The sequence below is a fragment of the Neofelis nebulosa genome, chromosome 7 (genome assembly GCF_028018385.1).
Source record: "Neofelis nebulosa isolate mNeoNeb1 chromosome 7, mNeoNeb1.pri, whole genome shotgun sequence".
Taxonomy (NCBI): Eukaryota; Metazoa; Chordata; class Mammalia; order Carnivora; family Felidae; genus Neofelis; species Neofelis nebulosa.
Genome location: NC_080788.1, coordinates 121,100,379 through 121,114,236, shown reverse-complemented (window position 1 = coordinate 121,114,236; position 13,858 = coordinate 121,100,379). Strand labels below are relative to the sequence as shown.

Here is a 13,858-nt window from a genome sequence, read left to right as displayed (position 1 = left end):
GGTGTCCCGCCAACTCTGCAGCTCTGTCCCGCCCTGCCCTTGGGGAACGGGAGAGGGGGTGGGAGAGGCTCTTCTGGGGCTCCATCAAAGAACTTGTATTTTTCTGAGAACGATGCTCCCAGACCCTGGGGTGTGCCCTTCTCTGGCAAAAGACAGAGCCCCTAGATGTGCTTTGGAGTCGTTCTGCCGCAGGATTCCGGTGTCCGCCCACTTAGCGGGAGTGGGCCTGCTGATAGCCTTTCTTAGCACGCTCGGCTGCTTTGTACGGGCCCCAGGTATGGCTGTCCATCTGTGCTTTTCTTCCCCACTAGTGTGGAACTTGCGGTCAAATTTTAGCAACTTGGCTAGGTTTTGCTACTCAGTATCTCTCCGAGGTAGTTTTTGTAGCCAAGCTAATTATTTTGATATAATGTTTTACTCTCACGTGGTAACTCTGGCCGTCTCTTTGTGGGGCCCAACAGTGACTCAGCCAAGTGTAATGATAATAAAGTGAACTACCAGATCGAAAATAATCTGTATAACTTGGTTTCAACACTAAATGATATTCTATAACTTGTTAACATTAGAAGAGCGTTTATTTGTCTTCATGCTTCAGTTCATTTGTGTAAGCTGTTTGAAACAGGCAGTTTACTTTTTTCCTGTAACTACTCAAAAGATTAATGCACATGGGAAATAAAATGGACAGCAGTAGTCGGTGTTAATGCTTCAACATGTCATATTACAGCTTTATATGTTTCAGAGAAATTCCTTGGTGGGCCCTCCAGGGCAGTCCTTTCTGATTCCTTCTTTTCTTTCCTAGCTGATTCTACTGCCTTCTCTATATATGCAGTTTCAGACATTTCCCACTACTCCGACGGTCCCAATTATCTCAGCATCTGGCCTGCCTGTCATCAACTCCTACAGCTCCCCTCCAGTCTGCCAGAATTTCCCAGGGTGCCCCCCTCCATCTTGCATTCCTTCCCTCTTGTTTTGAGGGAAAAGAATCTTTCTCTTTGCATGAGTTCTGTTGAATTAGTCCCTTCCAGTACCCTCCAGGAATTGCCTCCATCACTTTATCCATCCATCTCGTTTACTTCAAGTTGTATCTACCCCCACACTCCTTCTCTTTGGTTTTAACCTATGTTTAACTTTCCCCTGCAAAACAAACCTCACTTCCCCTGACCTGCTGCTTCTCATCTTAGGTTCCCCTTCATTTCTCCTCTTCTCCACAAGACTTCTTAATAGATAGCTGTACATTTGCGGTCCCCACTCTCTCATCTGCCCTCATTGTCCAGTCCATTGTGGTCTGGCTTCCACCATTTCCATTTTCTTTAACTGCCAGGCTGCCAGTGACTTCCCGATAGCCAAAGACAAAAGCTGTTTCTTCAGCCTATTCATCTGCCATCATTGATTTTTCCCTCCCTTGGAACTCTCTTCTCACTTGCTCTGGTGCCTTCTTGGTTTCTTCTTTCATGTGTTTCCTCCATCTTCTTCCAGGTCTCTGACATTTATGTCTTTTCCTCACCTGCCTCCCAAATTTGGTGTTCTCCAAAGCCCTCTGGTTTCTCATATATATGCAGTTCCAGACATTCTCTTCCTTAGTGATTTCAACCAAATGCTGACATTTCTGGTCTCACCTATGTTTAAATGATATCCACCTTAACACTCTCTCCTTAGTTACAGACTCAAATTTCCAACAGCCCGTGTATCACCTCCACATGAGCGTTCCTCAGGAACCTCAAACTCGGTATGACAGAAAACAAACTCATGATCATCTCCCCATTTCCCCATCTACTTCTTGTCCAGGGTTCTCCTTCATGCTGATAGTGTGTCGTCTTCCACTCCTTCCCTTTTGGTCCCCCCTTCTGTTTAACTAGTCAGCAGGTTCTGTTGAATTTATTCTGCAATGTCTCATACATGACTGTTTCTTTCTTGTCTGTTTGGTTTTTTTTTTTTTACATGTATTTATTTATTTTGAGAGAGTGTGTGTGTGCGCAGCAGAGAAAGAGGGGGAGCGAAAGAATGCCAAACAGGCTCAAACATCGAAGAACCCAATGCAGGGCTCAAACTCACGAACCATGAGATCGTGACCTGAGCCGAAACCTAGAGTCGGTTGCTAAACCAAATGAGCTGTCCTGGCACCCTTGTGACTGTTCCTTTATATTTCTATTGTCCTTGGTGAGTTCTTCCTCAGTTTTCATTCAGACAGCATCACTCTCCTAACTGCTATTCTTGCTTGCAACATCTGTTCCCAAAGCTCATTTTTTATGCTGCTGCCAGAGCAGTTATCCTACTACCTCTGGCCCCCATCATTCTCCTACCTAGTGGCTTCTTCTTTACCTATATCTTTACTTATACCTTCTTTATCTTTCCCCTTCAAGTTGGAACACATAATTTAACGTGGTTTTTGGATCTGCCAGATGAGGTCCAGTCTACCTTTCCAGCCCTGCCTCTCCAGAGTCTAGCCCAGTGGATAGCACCCCTGGCTGAGCTTTAGGACTCCCCCTGGAAAGCGATTTCTGGGGTGAGACCTGGGTATTGGTATTTTGAAAAGCTTCCCCCAATGTCCTATTCAGCCAGGGTTGAGAACCCCTGGTCTAGCCACACCTGACTACATGCACTCCCCGCCCCCCCCCCCCCTTTCTTATCTCAGCAGTATTAACTTGCCTCAAGTTCCATGCACTGGAAGGTGGGAGAGCGTAACATTTCTGGGAGTGGGCTCTGTACTCAGACTGCTGGAAGTAAATCCCAGCTCTATCACTTACTGGTCGTGGTTGTGTAACCTTGGATGATGTACTGCTTCCTCCAAGAACACTTTCCCAATCATCCCAGTCAAAATGAATCTTTTTTCTCCTTTGTGCTTTCAGATATTTTCTGTCCTTGTGGCAGGACAGGGCTGACTCATGATGAGCTCTCAGTGGACGGTCGTGGAATTGATGAGCATGCTGTACGCTTTATTTGCATGCATATTCATCCCTTATACTAAATAAACCCTTTAAAATTTTTTTAAGTGTTTTATTTATTATTTTTGAGAGTGAGAGTGTGAGAGGGGGAGGGACAGAGAGAGAGGGGAATAGAAGATCTGAAGTGGGCTCTGTGCTGACAGCAGCAAGCCCAATGCGGGGCACAAACTCACAAACTGTGAGATCATGACCTGAACTGATGTCAGACATTCAACCAACTGAGCCACTCAGGCACCCCCTAAATAAATTCTTTGAGGACAAAATTATATATCATTCATCTTTGTATATTTCTTTGTATATTCTATGTATGTCCCATATGTAGTAGACCATAGTTTTGTTTTTTTTTTTTTTAATTCTATAGAGAAACTAGTTTTTTGTTTTGTTTTGCTTTGGGATTTTTTTGTCTTTTTTTTTTTTTTTTTAATGAATTTTAGAGGGGCACCTGGGTGGCTCTGTCAGTTAAGCGTCCAACTTCAGCTCAGGTCATGATCTCGCAGTTTATGAGTTTGAGCCTCACATTGGGCTCTGTGCTGACAGCTCAGAGCCTGGAGCCTGCTTCAGATTTTGTGTCTCCCTCTCTCTCTCTGCCCCTCTCCTGCTTGTTCTCTCTCTCTCTCTCTCTCTCTCTCTCTCAAAAATAAACATTAAAAATGAATTTTAGAGAAAGAAATAACATCAGTCAGGCACTCTGTTTAGCATTACTTTCAAATATTCCAAGTATAACATTCAATCCTGCTTCCCACCCCACCTTCACCCCCACTAAGGTTATATGATTCCTCAGGATCTGGATCCTCACTTTTCAGTGGGGGAACAAGCAAAATGGTTAATCTTTATGACTTCTGTTGCAAATCCACCTCACCTCGCCAAGTCTTCCTTCCTGGAATAATCACATATGGAGTCTTATATTATGAAAGGATGTAATGTATACAAGCAATCCAAAGAGGAACAATAAACACCACAGTTTTCCTTCACATGCATTCTTAATCATAAGGATAGCTGTATTCAAATGCCTGCAAGATGACTGTACTTTTAACAATCATCAGCCACGACCCCCTTGACAATTCCCTTTTCTGGAAAGAAATTCATGCATTGTGGTCATTTGGCTTAGATTGATTGATTCGATTGTGATTCCAGGGCCATGGGTTATTTTGCTTGTGTTTGTGATTGGTTGATTTAGATAAGCATTATTTGGAGTTTTCATAGTAAGATAGCATTTCATGGGCAGCTTCCAGAAGCACAGAAGGAAAAATAACTGCCGTTGGGACCTCTCTATTCACTTATCTCCCTTGCTACCAATTCCAGACTTGGGCATGGCCCAAAATTTGAAGAGAACTGAAAGAAAAAGGGCAGAAAGGTACCAGGCATACCTCAGAGACATCATGGGCTCTGTTCCAGATCACTGCAATAAAGTGAAGGTTGCGATAAGGTGAATCAAATAGAAATATAACTTTTATATGCATTGCTTTCCCAGTGTATTATATTGTAGTCTATTAAGTATGCAATTGCATTATGTCTTTAAAAAGTGCCCATACCTTAATTTGAAAAATACTTTGCTAAAAAATGCTAACCATTATCTGAGCTTTCAGTGAGTCATAATCACTGATCATAGATCACCATAACAAATATGATAATGATTAAAAAGTTTGATGTATTGTGAGAATTACCAAAGGGTAACTCAGAGACACAAAGTGAGCAAATGCTGCTGGGGGGAAAAAAAAAATGATGCTGTTAGACTTAATCAATGCAGGATTGCCAATGTGTCCTATTCAATTTATTTGTTTATGGTATTTAATGTCTATCATCTATCTCCCACTTCCAAACTTTAAGTTCCTCCCGACCAGTGATCCTTTTTGTCCTCTAATGTAGGTCAACCACCTAGAAATGTGCCTGGGACACAGAACGCTTTCAGTAAATATTCACTGAGTGAGTAAATTTATCTCAAGTGCTTCTTCACGTGTGTCTTTCTCCCCACGAGAAAAATGAGAAAAGGGGTGCGTTTAGACACCGAGGTGGGGGGAGGCCTGTGTCTGTAGAATCAGAGCTAAGACTCTGGACAGATCCCGGACCCAAGGTTTACCGGCGCTCCCAGACTAGCCCGATGGAAATCCCGCCTTCTGGGCGGGCCCTGGACCGAGGGCGCCGTTTCTGATTGGTCATACGAGGTGATGGGCATGGGAGACAGCGAAGGAGGAGCCGTTCTCTAGGCTTCCGGGCGCCGAGGTTACCGGACTGTGGGAACCGTTGGGGTGCGGGTCGCGGGTGTAGTCCCTTGCGCCTGACGAGAGGACGTGGAGGGTGAGCCTGGGACAGGGCCCCGTGGCGTGCTCATAGTTTGATTACCCCTAAAATGTTGGTAGGAGGTGATTCTGGTGGCCGAGAGGACCAGGTCCGTGGGAAGAGGAAGGGATGGAGAGGGAGCCAGGTGAGAGATGGGTTTAGGAAGGTAGTTGGATAAGCAGGTAATTGCCCAAACAGGGGCCTCTGTGGGCATTTGTGACCCAAAGCTCTTTGGCCTGGGTGATTTCCTGTCACAATATCCGCGCTTGCACGTATTCGCGTCTGTGCTCTGAAGTTCGAGGATCATGATGTCAGGGAGAGGTCGCAGGGGTTACAGATGGAGACGTGTGGGTATGGCCCTTTCTTCTTCAGGATTTGGGGTCCTGGAATAAGATACCGAGCCCTTTACTTTTCTGCTTTTCTGGTCCCTGACAGGTATGAGCATGAACATGGCAGAAGGGGACACCCTGATATCAGTGGATTATGAGATTTTTGGGAAGGTCCAAGGAGTGTTTTTCCGCAAATACACTCAGGTATGTGGCCTACAAGCTTTGGGGACATAGCTAGGCTATGTGTATGGGAACAAGAGACAGTGTTCCTAACAAATGTGTTTTGGGAGACGCTGGCTGTCTGGTAGCCGCATGGTATTTTGTAGAGCAATGGGTATGAAAATGCTTTGTAGTGAGTGAAATACAATGTAAATGGCAGAATCATCTGCTGTTACTATCGGTCTTTCCTGACAACGGTGCCAGAGTACCTAAACACTTACTAATGAGCGTCTCTCTTCCCCAGGGGAGTTGAGGGCTTTCCCAGTTCTCCCCATTGTGGCCTCACCAAACGAGATCACAATTCTTGTAGGAAAGCTAACATTGGTCAGATGGCATTTAGATGAACTATTGGTAAAGTATGCAATTTATGTAATGGTTTCCTCTGCAGCTGCTGCATGTTCTTCAGACCTCTTTTATTTCTTCCATCTACCCCATTCCCCCACTTGATTCCTGCCTACTCATTATGGCTTTGAAAGAAGAGTTACCTTTTCAAGCTAAAGCTTTTCTTTCTTTTTTTTTTTTTTTCAACGTTTTTTAATTTTATTTTTGGGACAGAGAGAGACAGAGCATGAACGGGGGAGGGGCAGAGAGAGAGGGAGACACAGAACCGGAAGCAGGCTCCAGGCTCCGAGCCGTCAGCCCAGAGCCCGACGCGGGACTCGAACTCACGGACCGCGAGATCGTGACCTGAGCTGAAGTCGGACGCTTAACCGACGGCGCCACCCAGGCGCCCCAAGCTAAAGCTTTTCTAATAAAAATACCTTATGTATCCCAGGGTAAGTAATGGTAACATCGAACATGGAGTCTAGTATTCCTACTAGAGTAATAGAGAGTAATTGTGGACATGAACAAACCATTGACAGCCAGACTCCACCTCTGCCTTAATGTCACTCACCTACCCTCAACTTGCACACACAGCTGCAATCTCAGTTTGCTTTCTGTCTCTGTAAGAGGATATCAGGCCTTCCCACTGTATTGCCAACCCCAAAGATAATGAGTTAAGACTGAAGAACAAGAAGTGTCACAGTCCTGGTACTGTGGGACAGAAAATTCAATCCTGCATCTTCGAAATATGAATGGTATGTGTCATACCTCTTTTTCCAATCACTTGCAAATCAGTTCCCCCTGTTTCATACTCATACATGAAGTGCTTGTTGAAAAAGAGAACTGCAGGGGCGCCTGGGTGGCGCCGTCGGTTAAGCGTCCGACTTCAGCCAGGTCACGATCTCGCGGTCCGGGAGTTCGAGCCCCGCGTCGGGCTCTGGGCCGATGGCTCAGAGCCTGGAGCCTGCTTCCGATTCTGTGTCTCCCTCTCTGTCTGCCCCTCCCCTGTTCATGCTCTGTCTCTCTCTGTCCCAAAAAATAAATAAAAAACGTTGAAAAAAAATTAAAAAAAAAAAAAAGAAAAAGAGAACTGCTGAAAAGGTAAAGCAAGAGCTATGTTCCAATTAGCTTTGGTACCAAGTATGCAGTGTAAATTCCTGTGTCTTAGTAAATTGAGGTGATGGCGTCAAAGATTAAAGTTGTTGAGGGAAAGGACCCGGCAGTATGATAGCCCATCTTTCTCTACTGTCCCCTCACCCCTTATGTCAGTGCCATGCTGTCTTGATTATGTCTTGATTATTGTAGCTTTGAAGTAAATTTTGAAATTGGGATGTGTGAGTCCTTCAGATTTGTTCTTCCTTTTCACGGTTATTTTTGTCTATTCTGGGTCCTTTATGTTTCCATGTGAATCTTACAATTAATTTGTCAATTTCTACAAGAAGGCAGCTGGGATTTTAATAGAGGCTGCTTAAAATCTGTAGATCATGGGGCGCCTGCGTGGCTCAGTTGATTAAGTGTCTGACTTCGGCTCAGGTCATGATCTCTCAGTTCGTGGGTTCAAGCCCTGCATTGGGCTCTGTGCGGACAACTCAGAACCTGCTTCAGATTCTGTGTTTCCCTCTCTCTCTGCCCCTACCCTGCTTGCACTCTATCTCTCGTTCTCTCAAAAATAAATAAGCATTTTAAAAAATTTCTAAAAATCTGTAGATCAATTTAGGAAGTATTGTCATCTTAACAATATTGTCTTCCATTTTTGAGCATGGGATGTCTTTCCATTTATTTACATCTTCTTTAATTTCTTTCAACAATATTTTATAGTTGTCCATAAGTAAATCTGGTACTTCTTTTGTTAAATTTAGTCCTAAGAAATGTATTATATTCGGGGCGCCTGGGTGGCTCAGTCGGTTGAGCGGCCGACTTCGGCTCAGGTCATGATCTCACAGTCCGTGAGTTCGAGCCCTGTGTCGGGCTCTGTGCTGACAGCTCAGAGCCTGGAGCCTGTTTTGGATTCTGTGTCTCCCTCTCTCTGACCCTTCCCCGTTCATGCTCTGTCTCTCTCTGTCTCAAAAATAAATAAACGTTAAAAAAAATTTTTTTTTAATAAAAAAAAATGTATTATATTCAATGCTATTATAAATGGAACTGTTCCCTTAGTTTCATTTTTCATTGTTCGTTGACAGTGTATAGAAATACAATTGACTTTTGCATATTGATCTTATATCCTGCAATCTTATGAACTTGTTTACTAGTTCTAATTTGTGTGTGTGAGTTTATCCCCTAAGATTTTTCTGTTTATGAGATATGTCATCTGTGAGTAAAGGTAGTTTTACATCTTCCTTTCCACTTTGAATGCCTTTTATTTCTTTTTCCCTGCCCTGGCTAGAACCTCCAGTATAATATTAAGTAGATGTGGCAAGGGCCACTTGTCTTGTTCCTGATCACAGGAGAAAGTGTTCAACCTTCCACTATTAGTTATGTTAGCTGTGGGTTTTTCACAGATGCCTTTTTATTAGGCTGAGGATGTTCCCTTCTATTCCGAGTTTGAGTGTTCAATTTTGTCAAATGCTTTTCCTTCATCTATGACGTGATCATCTGGTTTCATCTGGTTTCTGTTTTATTTGCTAATATGGTATGTTGCATTGTTTTATTAATATCATGCTTATTAATATGATTTTTTAAGCTATAGTGTATTGATTTTTCTATGTTGAACCAACCTTGCATTGCTAGGATAAACCCCAATTTTTCTTTGGTGTGCCATCCTTTTTATATGTTGCTGTATTTGGTTTGTTCGTGTTTTGTTGAGTTTTGCATCCATATTCACAAGTAATATTAGCTTATAGTTTTTGGGTTTTGTTTTTTTTTTTTTCTTGTGATGTCTTTGCCCAGTTTTGATGTGAGGGTAATACTGGCTTAATAGAATGATTTGGGAAGAGTTTTCTTTTGTTTTGTGGAAGAATTTGTGAAGGGTTGGTGAAAGAGTCTTTTTTAAACATTTGATATAATTCACCTCTGAAGCCATTTAGTCCTGGGCTTTTCTTTGTGGGAAGTTTTAAATTACTAAGTCAGTCTCTTTGTTTAGTACAGGTCTATTCAGATTGTCTATTTCTTCTTGAGCCAGTTTCAGTAGTTTGAGTCTTTCTAAGAATCTTCCCTTTTCATCTAAGTTATGTAATTTGTTGCTACCCAATTGTTTATGATATTCCCTTATAGTCCTTTTTATTTTTGTAAACTTGATGGTGATGTCCCCTCTTTAATTACTGATTTTAGTAATTTGAGCCTTCTCTCTCTTTTTCTTTATCAGTCTAGCTAAAGGTTTATCAATTTTTGTTGATCTTTCTAAAGAACCAACTTTTTGTTTCATTGATTTTTCTCTTTTTTTCCATTCTCTATTTTATTAGCCCCTACTCTAATCTTTATTATTTTTATCTTTCTGCTTGTTTTGAATTTTGGCTTGATCTTCGTTTTCTAGTTTCCTAAGATGGAAGTCTAGGTTATTGATCTGAAAGGACTTTCTATTTATTTATTTATTTATTTATTTATTTATTTTTATTTATTTATTTACATTTATTTATTTTTGAGAGACAGAGCATGAATGGGGGAGGGTCAGAGAGAGAGGGAGACACAGAATCGGAAGCAGGCTCCAGGCTCCGAGCTGTCAGCACAGAGCCCGGTGCGGGGCTCAAACCCAAAAACCGCTAGATCATGACCTGAGCCGAAGTCGGACGCTCAACTGACCGAGCCACCCAGGTGCCCCTGCAAGGACTTTCTTTTTAGATTGAGACTGGAGTTGGTGATTATATTCCTTAAAATAATGTTTTCAGAATATGGTTATGAGGAAGAATTAGCTTCCTGTAATTTTCTTAGGAACAAATACTGTTCATTTATTTAGATAGATATTCAAAACTGAACATGATTCAGCAACATTATGCTATCACTTAAAAATATACTATCATTTAAAAATAAGAACAGAATAGGGGAACCTAGTGGCTCAGTCGGTTAAGCGTCCAACTCTTGATAGCAGCTCAGGTTGTGATCTTACTTCTGTGAGATCAAGCCCTATGTTGGGCTCTGTGGTAAGCAGAGTCTGCTTGGGATTCTCTCCCTCTCTCTCTCTTTCTTTTTTATTTTTATTTATTTATTTATTTATTTATTTAAAACATTTATTTTATTTTTTTGAGACAGAGAGAGACAGAGCATGAACGGGGGAGGGTCAGAGAGAAGGAGACACAGAATCTGAAACAGGCTCCAGGCTCTGAGCTGTCAGCACAGAGCCCAATGTGGGGCTCGAACTCACGGACCGTGAGATCATGACCTGAGCTGAAGTCGGCCGCTTAACCGACTGAGCCACCCAGGCGCCCCATCTCTCTTTCTTTTTTAAAAAAGGTTTTTAAGTATGTATGTATGTATTTATAGTGTATTTATTTTGAGAGAGAGAGAGAAAGCACACACACAAAAGCCAGGGAGAGAGAAAGAGAAAATCCCAGGCAGGCTCTGAGCTGTCAGTACAGAGCCCAACATAGGGCTTGATCCCACAAACGGTGAGATCATAACTTGAGTGGAAATCAAGAGTCAGATGCTCAACCAACTGAGCCACCCAGGTGCCCCTCCCTTTCACTCTCTGACTCTCCCCTGTTTTCTCTCTCAAAATAAATAAATAGACTTTAAAAATAAAAATAAGAACAGGGGCACATGGGTGGCTCAGTTGGTTAAGCATCCAACTCTTGGATTTGGCTCAGGTCATGATCTCAGGCTTTTGTGGGTTCAAGCCCTGTGTTGGGCTCTGCACTGACAGCCTACTTGGGATTCTCTCTCTCTTCCTCCCTCTCTGCCCCTCCCCCACTTGTGCTGTCTCTGCCTCTCTCAAAACAAATAAATAAATTTTTGAAAAAATAAAAATGGGGAGCCTGAGTGGCTTGGTCGGTTAAGCGTCCGACTTCGGCTCAGGTCATGATCTCACGGTCCGTGAGTTCGAGCCCCGCATCAGGCTCTGTGCTGACAGCTCAGAGCCCGGGGCCTGTTTCAGATTCTGTGTCTCCCTCTCTCTCTGCCCCTCCCCTGTTCGTGCTCTGTCTCTCTGTGTCTCAAAAATAAATAAATGTCAAAAAAAAATTGAAAAAATAAAAATAAAAAAAAATAACAGAATCAAATGCACAAATAAAACCTACAGGAAACTCCTATAGGAAATTCCCATTCTCAACACCAATCAAACTTGGGAGTGTTTTTTTCCGCTCTCAGGAGTTCAGATAAATCACATTGCAATTTAAAGATTATTGTGACTTTATAAACTCCTGCTCAAAACTTAATATAATTATTATATCTAGTTACCATATAAGGTAACTTCTAAGATCTAAGGATATCGAACCCTCCTAGGTTAATTTGAAGCAGAAGAGTGCAATTGTTATACAAAGTCAATTGGATGTAGTCCTTCCTTGAAATCCATTCTCTGTGTTTTTGTTCTTTTTTTTTTTTTTTTTTATGCCACCATTTTGGCACTTAATGCGTGCTGTAGGTATCTTCTATTTTTCTTCATTCCTTAATTTTCTCTGTATCCCTTAAATTGGTTACTTATTTGACGGCAGCCTCTTTGTTCATTATACAAACATGTCTTTGCTTTGAACATAACTGATATGATAGATACTTTAGTTTCTCATCAAACATGGTTTTGCTGTGCATAACATTTTCTTTGGCCTACTGCAGCAATTTCCCATATTTATTAGGTCACTACTCTGGCATTTGGGCACGCAATCATGTTAACTCCCATTTTCTTTTGTAACCCAATTCCTTCCATTTACATAGGTTACTTTAACGATAAATTTTATAATATCTCTGCTTGCAAATTTTACCAAAAAAAAAAAAAATTACCTGTAAACATTGCTACCTTTCCCAGTTTTTCAGTCATTCCACAGTTTAATGACTTAAAGGAAAGAACATTGGAAAGGCTAAGAGAAAAGCAACTACAATGATTAAATGGTCTTCATAAACTTATTCAATTTAAAGGTGCTGTGATTATTTAGACAGAAGAAAAGAAAATCAAATAAAAACCTAATAGTTATATAGTCTCATGAAACTTTGATGTTCAGAGGCTAATCACTATATGATTTTTCCTGCCCTAGGAGGAGGATAGAAAGTAGGCTTTGGATGTAACATAAAGACTTTGGGTTAGACAGTTTTTCTATAGTAAGAACACAGGAATGAGTTGCCCAGGAAATAATGATTTAAACAAAAATTTTTTTTAACGTTATTTATTTTTGAGACAGAGAGAGACAGAGCATGAACAGGGGAGGGGCAGAGAGAGAGGGAGACACAGAATCTGAAACAGGATCCGGGCTCTGAGCTGTCAGCACAGAGCCTGACGCGGGGCTTGAACTCACAGACCGTGAGATCATGACGTGAGCTGAAGTCGGACGCTTAACCGACCGAGCCACCCAGGCACCCCGATTTTTAAAGATATAATGGACACTCGTTCATCTGGATTTGTTTAGGTGTGGTCCTGGCTAAAGACAAAGAGAAGGATCAGATAACTTCATGCTTTTTCTGTTTAATATACCCACCAGATTCTTGATTAGGAGAAAGGAAAATGAGCAAGATACAGCCCAGTATCCTAACAACAATCAGCCTTAGGGAATCATTTTGAAAGCATCTGATTTGCTTTAGTACTTAAGTCTTTAGTACTTAACCAAACTGATTACATAATGAAAATTTCTAGTGCCTGGGTTTTATAGGGTAGAAGAAGGAAATGGCGTCAAGTGGCCAACTCTTCATGTTAAGGTCAATGAGATTCTCCTTGCTGTAGTTCTGTTTTGACTGTTCTGGACAATATCAAATTAGTTTCAGTGGCTTGATTCTAGGCCAAGATTCTGGCAACAGATTGTAGTCGCACTGTTTTCAATCTCACTGGATTTTTCTCTCTCTCATATTTTTCTTTCCCTTAGGCTGAGGGTAAAAAGCTGGGATTGGTTGGCTGGGTCCAGAACACTGACCAGGGCACAGTGCAAGGACAATTGCAAGGTCCCATCTCTAAAGTGCGTCATATGCAGGAATGGCTTGAGACAAGAGGAAGTCCCAAATCACATATTGATAGAGCAAACTTCAGGAATGAGAAAGTCATCGTAAAGTTGGATTACTCAGATTTCCAGATTGTGAAATAATGGCCCGAATTTAAATTTTCTAAGATAAACTCACTGGTTTTGTTTTTATTGTTAATATAGAACTATTCTGTGTTCAGTATTAGAATTTGTCAGTAAGTTATGTTAGTATCAGATATTTGAATGTCACTGTATATGTATGATAGAAGGATGACAACTAACTATTCACAATTCTAATAAATAAAAACACATTAGAACCTTCTGTGTAGGGTACTTTCTTTGGTGAACTTCATTTTGGGCAAAATAAGAGGTATTTACTCAGCAAACATCTATGGGAAGAGAGTTTTGAGGTAATTTAAAGAGAGCTGAAAGAAAAAGAAATTACTTTGAATCATTTTAAAAAATTGTTTTCATGAAGTTTTCTTCAGGAAATTGTACACCTATTAAGGTTAGCTGTTTAAATGGCATTTTGGACTAATTACTTTTACTTTTCTGGAGTTCCCGCTGTCATTCCTTTCCTCTGGGCAAGGATTTCATATAAAGCAATGTTATGGGATAAATTATGTCACCCTATCCCAAATTCATATGTTTAAGTCCTAACCTCAAAATGTGACTATCTGGAGATAGTCTTTCAAGAGGTACTCAAGGTTAAATGAGGACATTAGAGTAAGCCCCAATCCAA

The 13,858-nt window shown here is 41.4% G+C and overlaps 1 protein-coding gene across 3 annotated transcripts; it reads left to right on the top strand.

Moving 5' to 3' along the window:
* The first annotated feature begins 20 nt into the window (after positions 1-20).
* Positions 21-13,438, top strand: ACYP1 (acylphosphatase 1). 3 transcript variants are annotated; one of them, XM_058739713.1, is made up of 3 exons: positions 21-275; positions 5,655-5,752; positions 13,024-13,438. In XM_058739713.1, exons 1-3 carry the CDS (start codon positions 113-115, stop codon positions 13,237-13,239), a joined length of 477 nt encoding a protein of 158 aa, XP_058595696.1. In that variant the 5' UTR covers positions 21-112; the 3' UTR covers positions 13,240-13,438. The 3 variants fall into 3 exon arrangements, with proteins under 3 accessions (XP_058595696.1, XP_058595695.1, XP_058595697.1); XM_058739712.1 differs by lacking the exon at positions 21-275 and adding an exon at positions 4,842-4,865; XM_058739714.1 differs by lacking the exon at positions 21-275 and adding an exon at positions 5,106-5,237.
* Positions 13,439-13,858: the final 420 nt, after the last annotated feature.

Bases quoted from the DNA above. Each gene is read 5' to 3' on its own strand.
- ACYP1 (XM_058739713.1), top strand. From the start codon at position 113: ATGCTCCCAGACCCTGGGGTGTGCCCTTCTCTGGCAAAAGACAGAGCC. The intron at 276-5,654 runs GTATGGCTGTCC...GGTCCCTGACAG, and splicing joins CTGCTTTGTACGGGCCCCAG to GTATGAGCATGAACATGGCA. The intron at 5,753-13,023 runs GTATGTGGCCTA...TCTTTCCCTTAG, and splicing joins TTTTCCGCAAATACACTCAG to GCTGAGGGTAAAAAGCTGGG.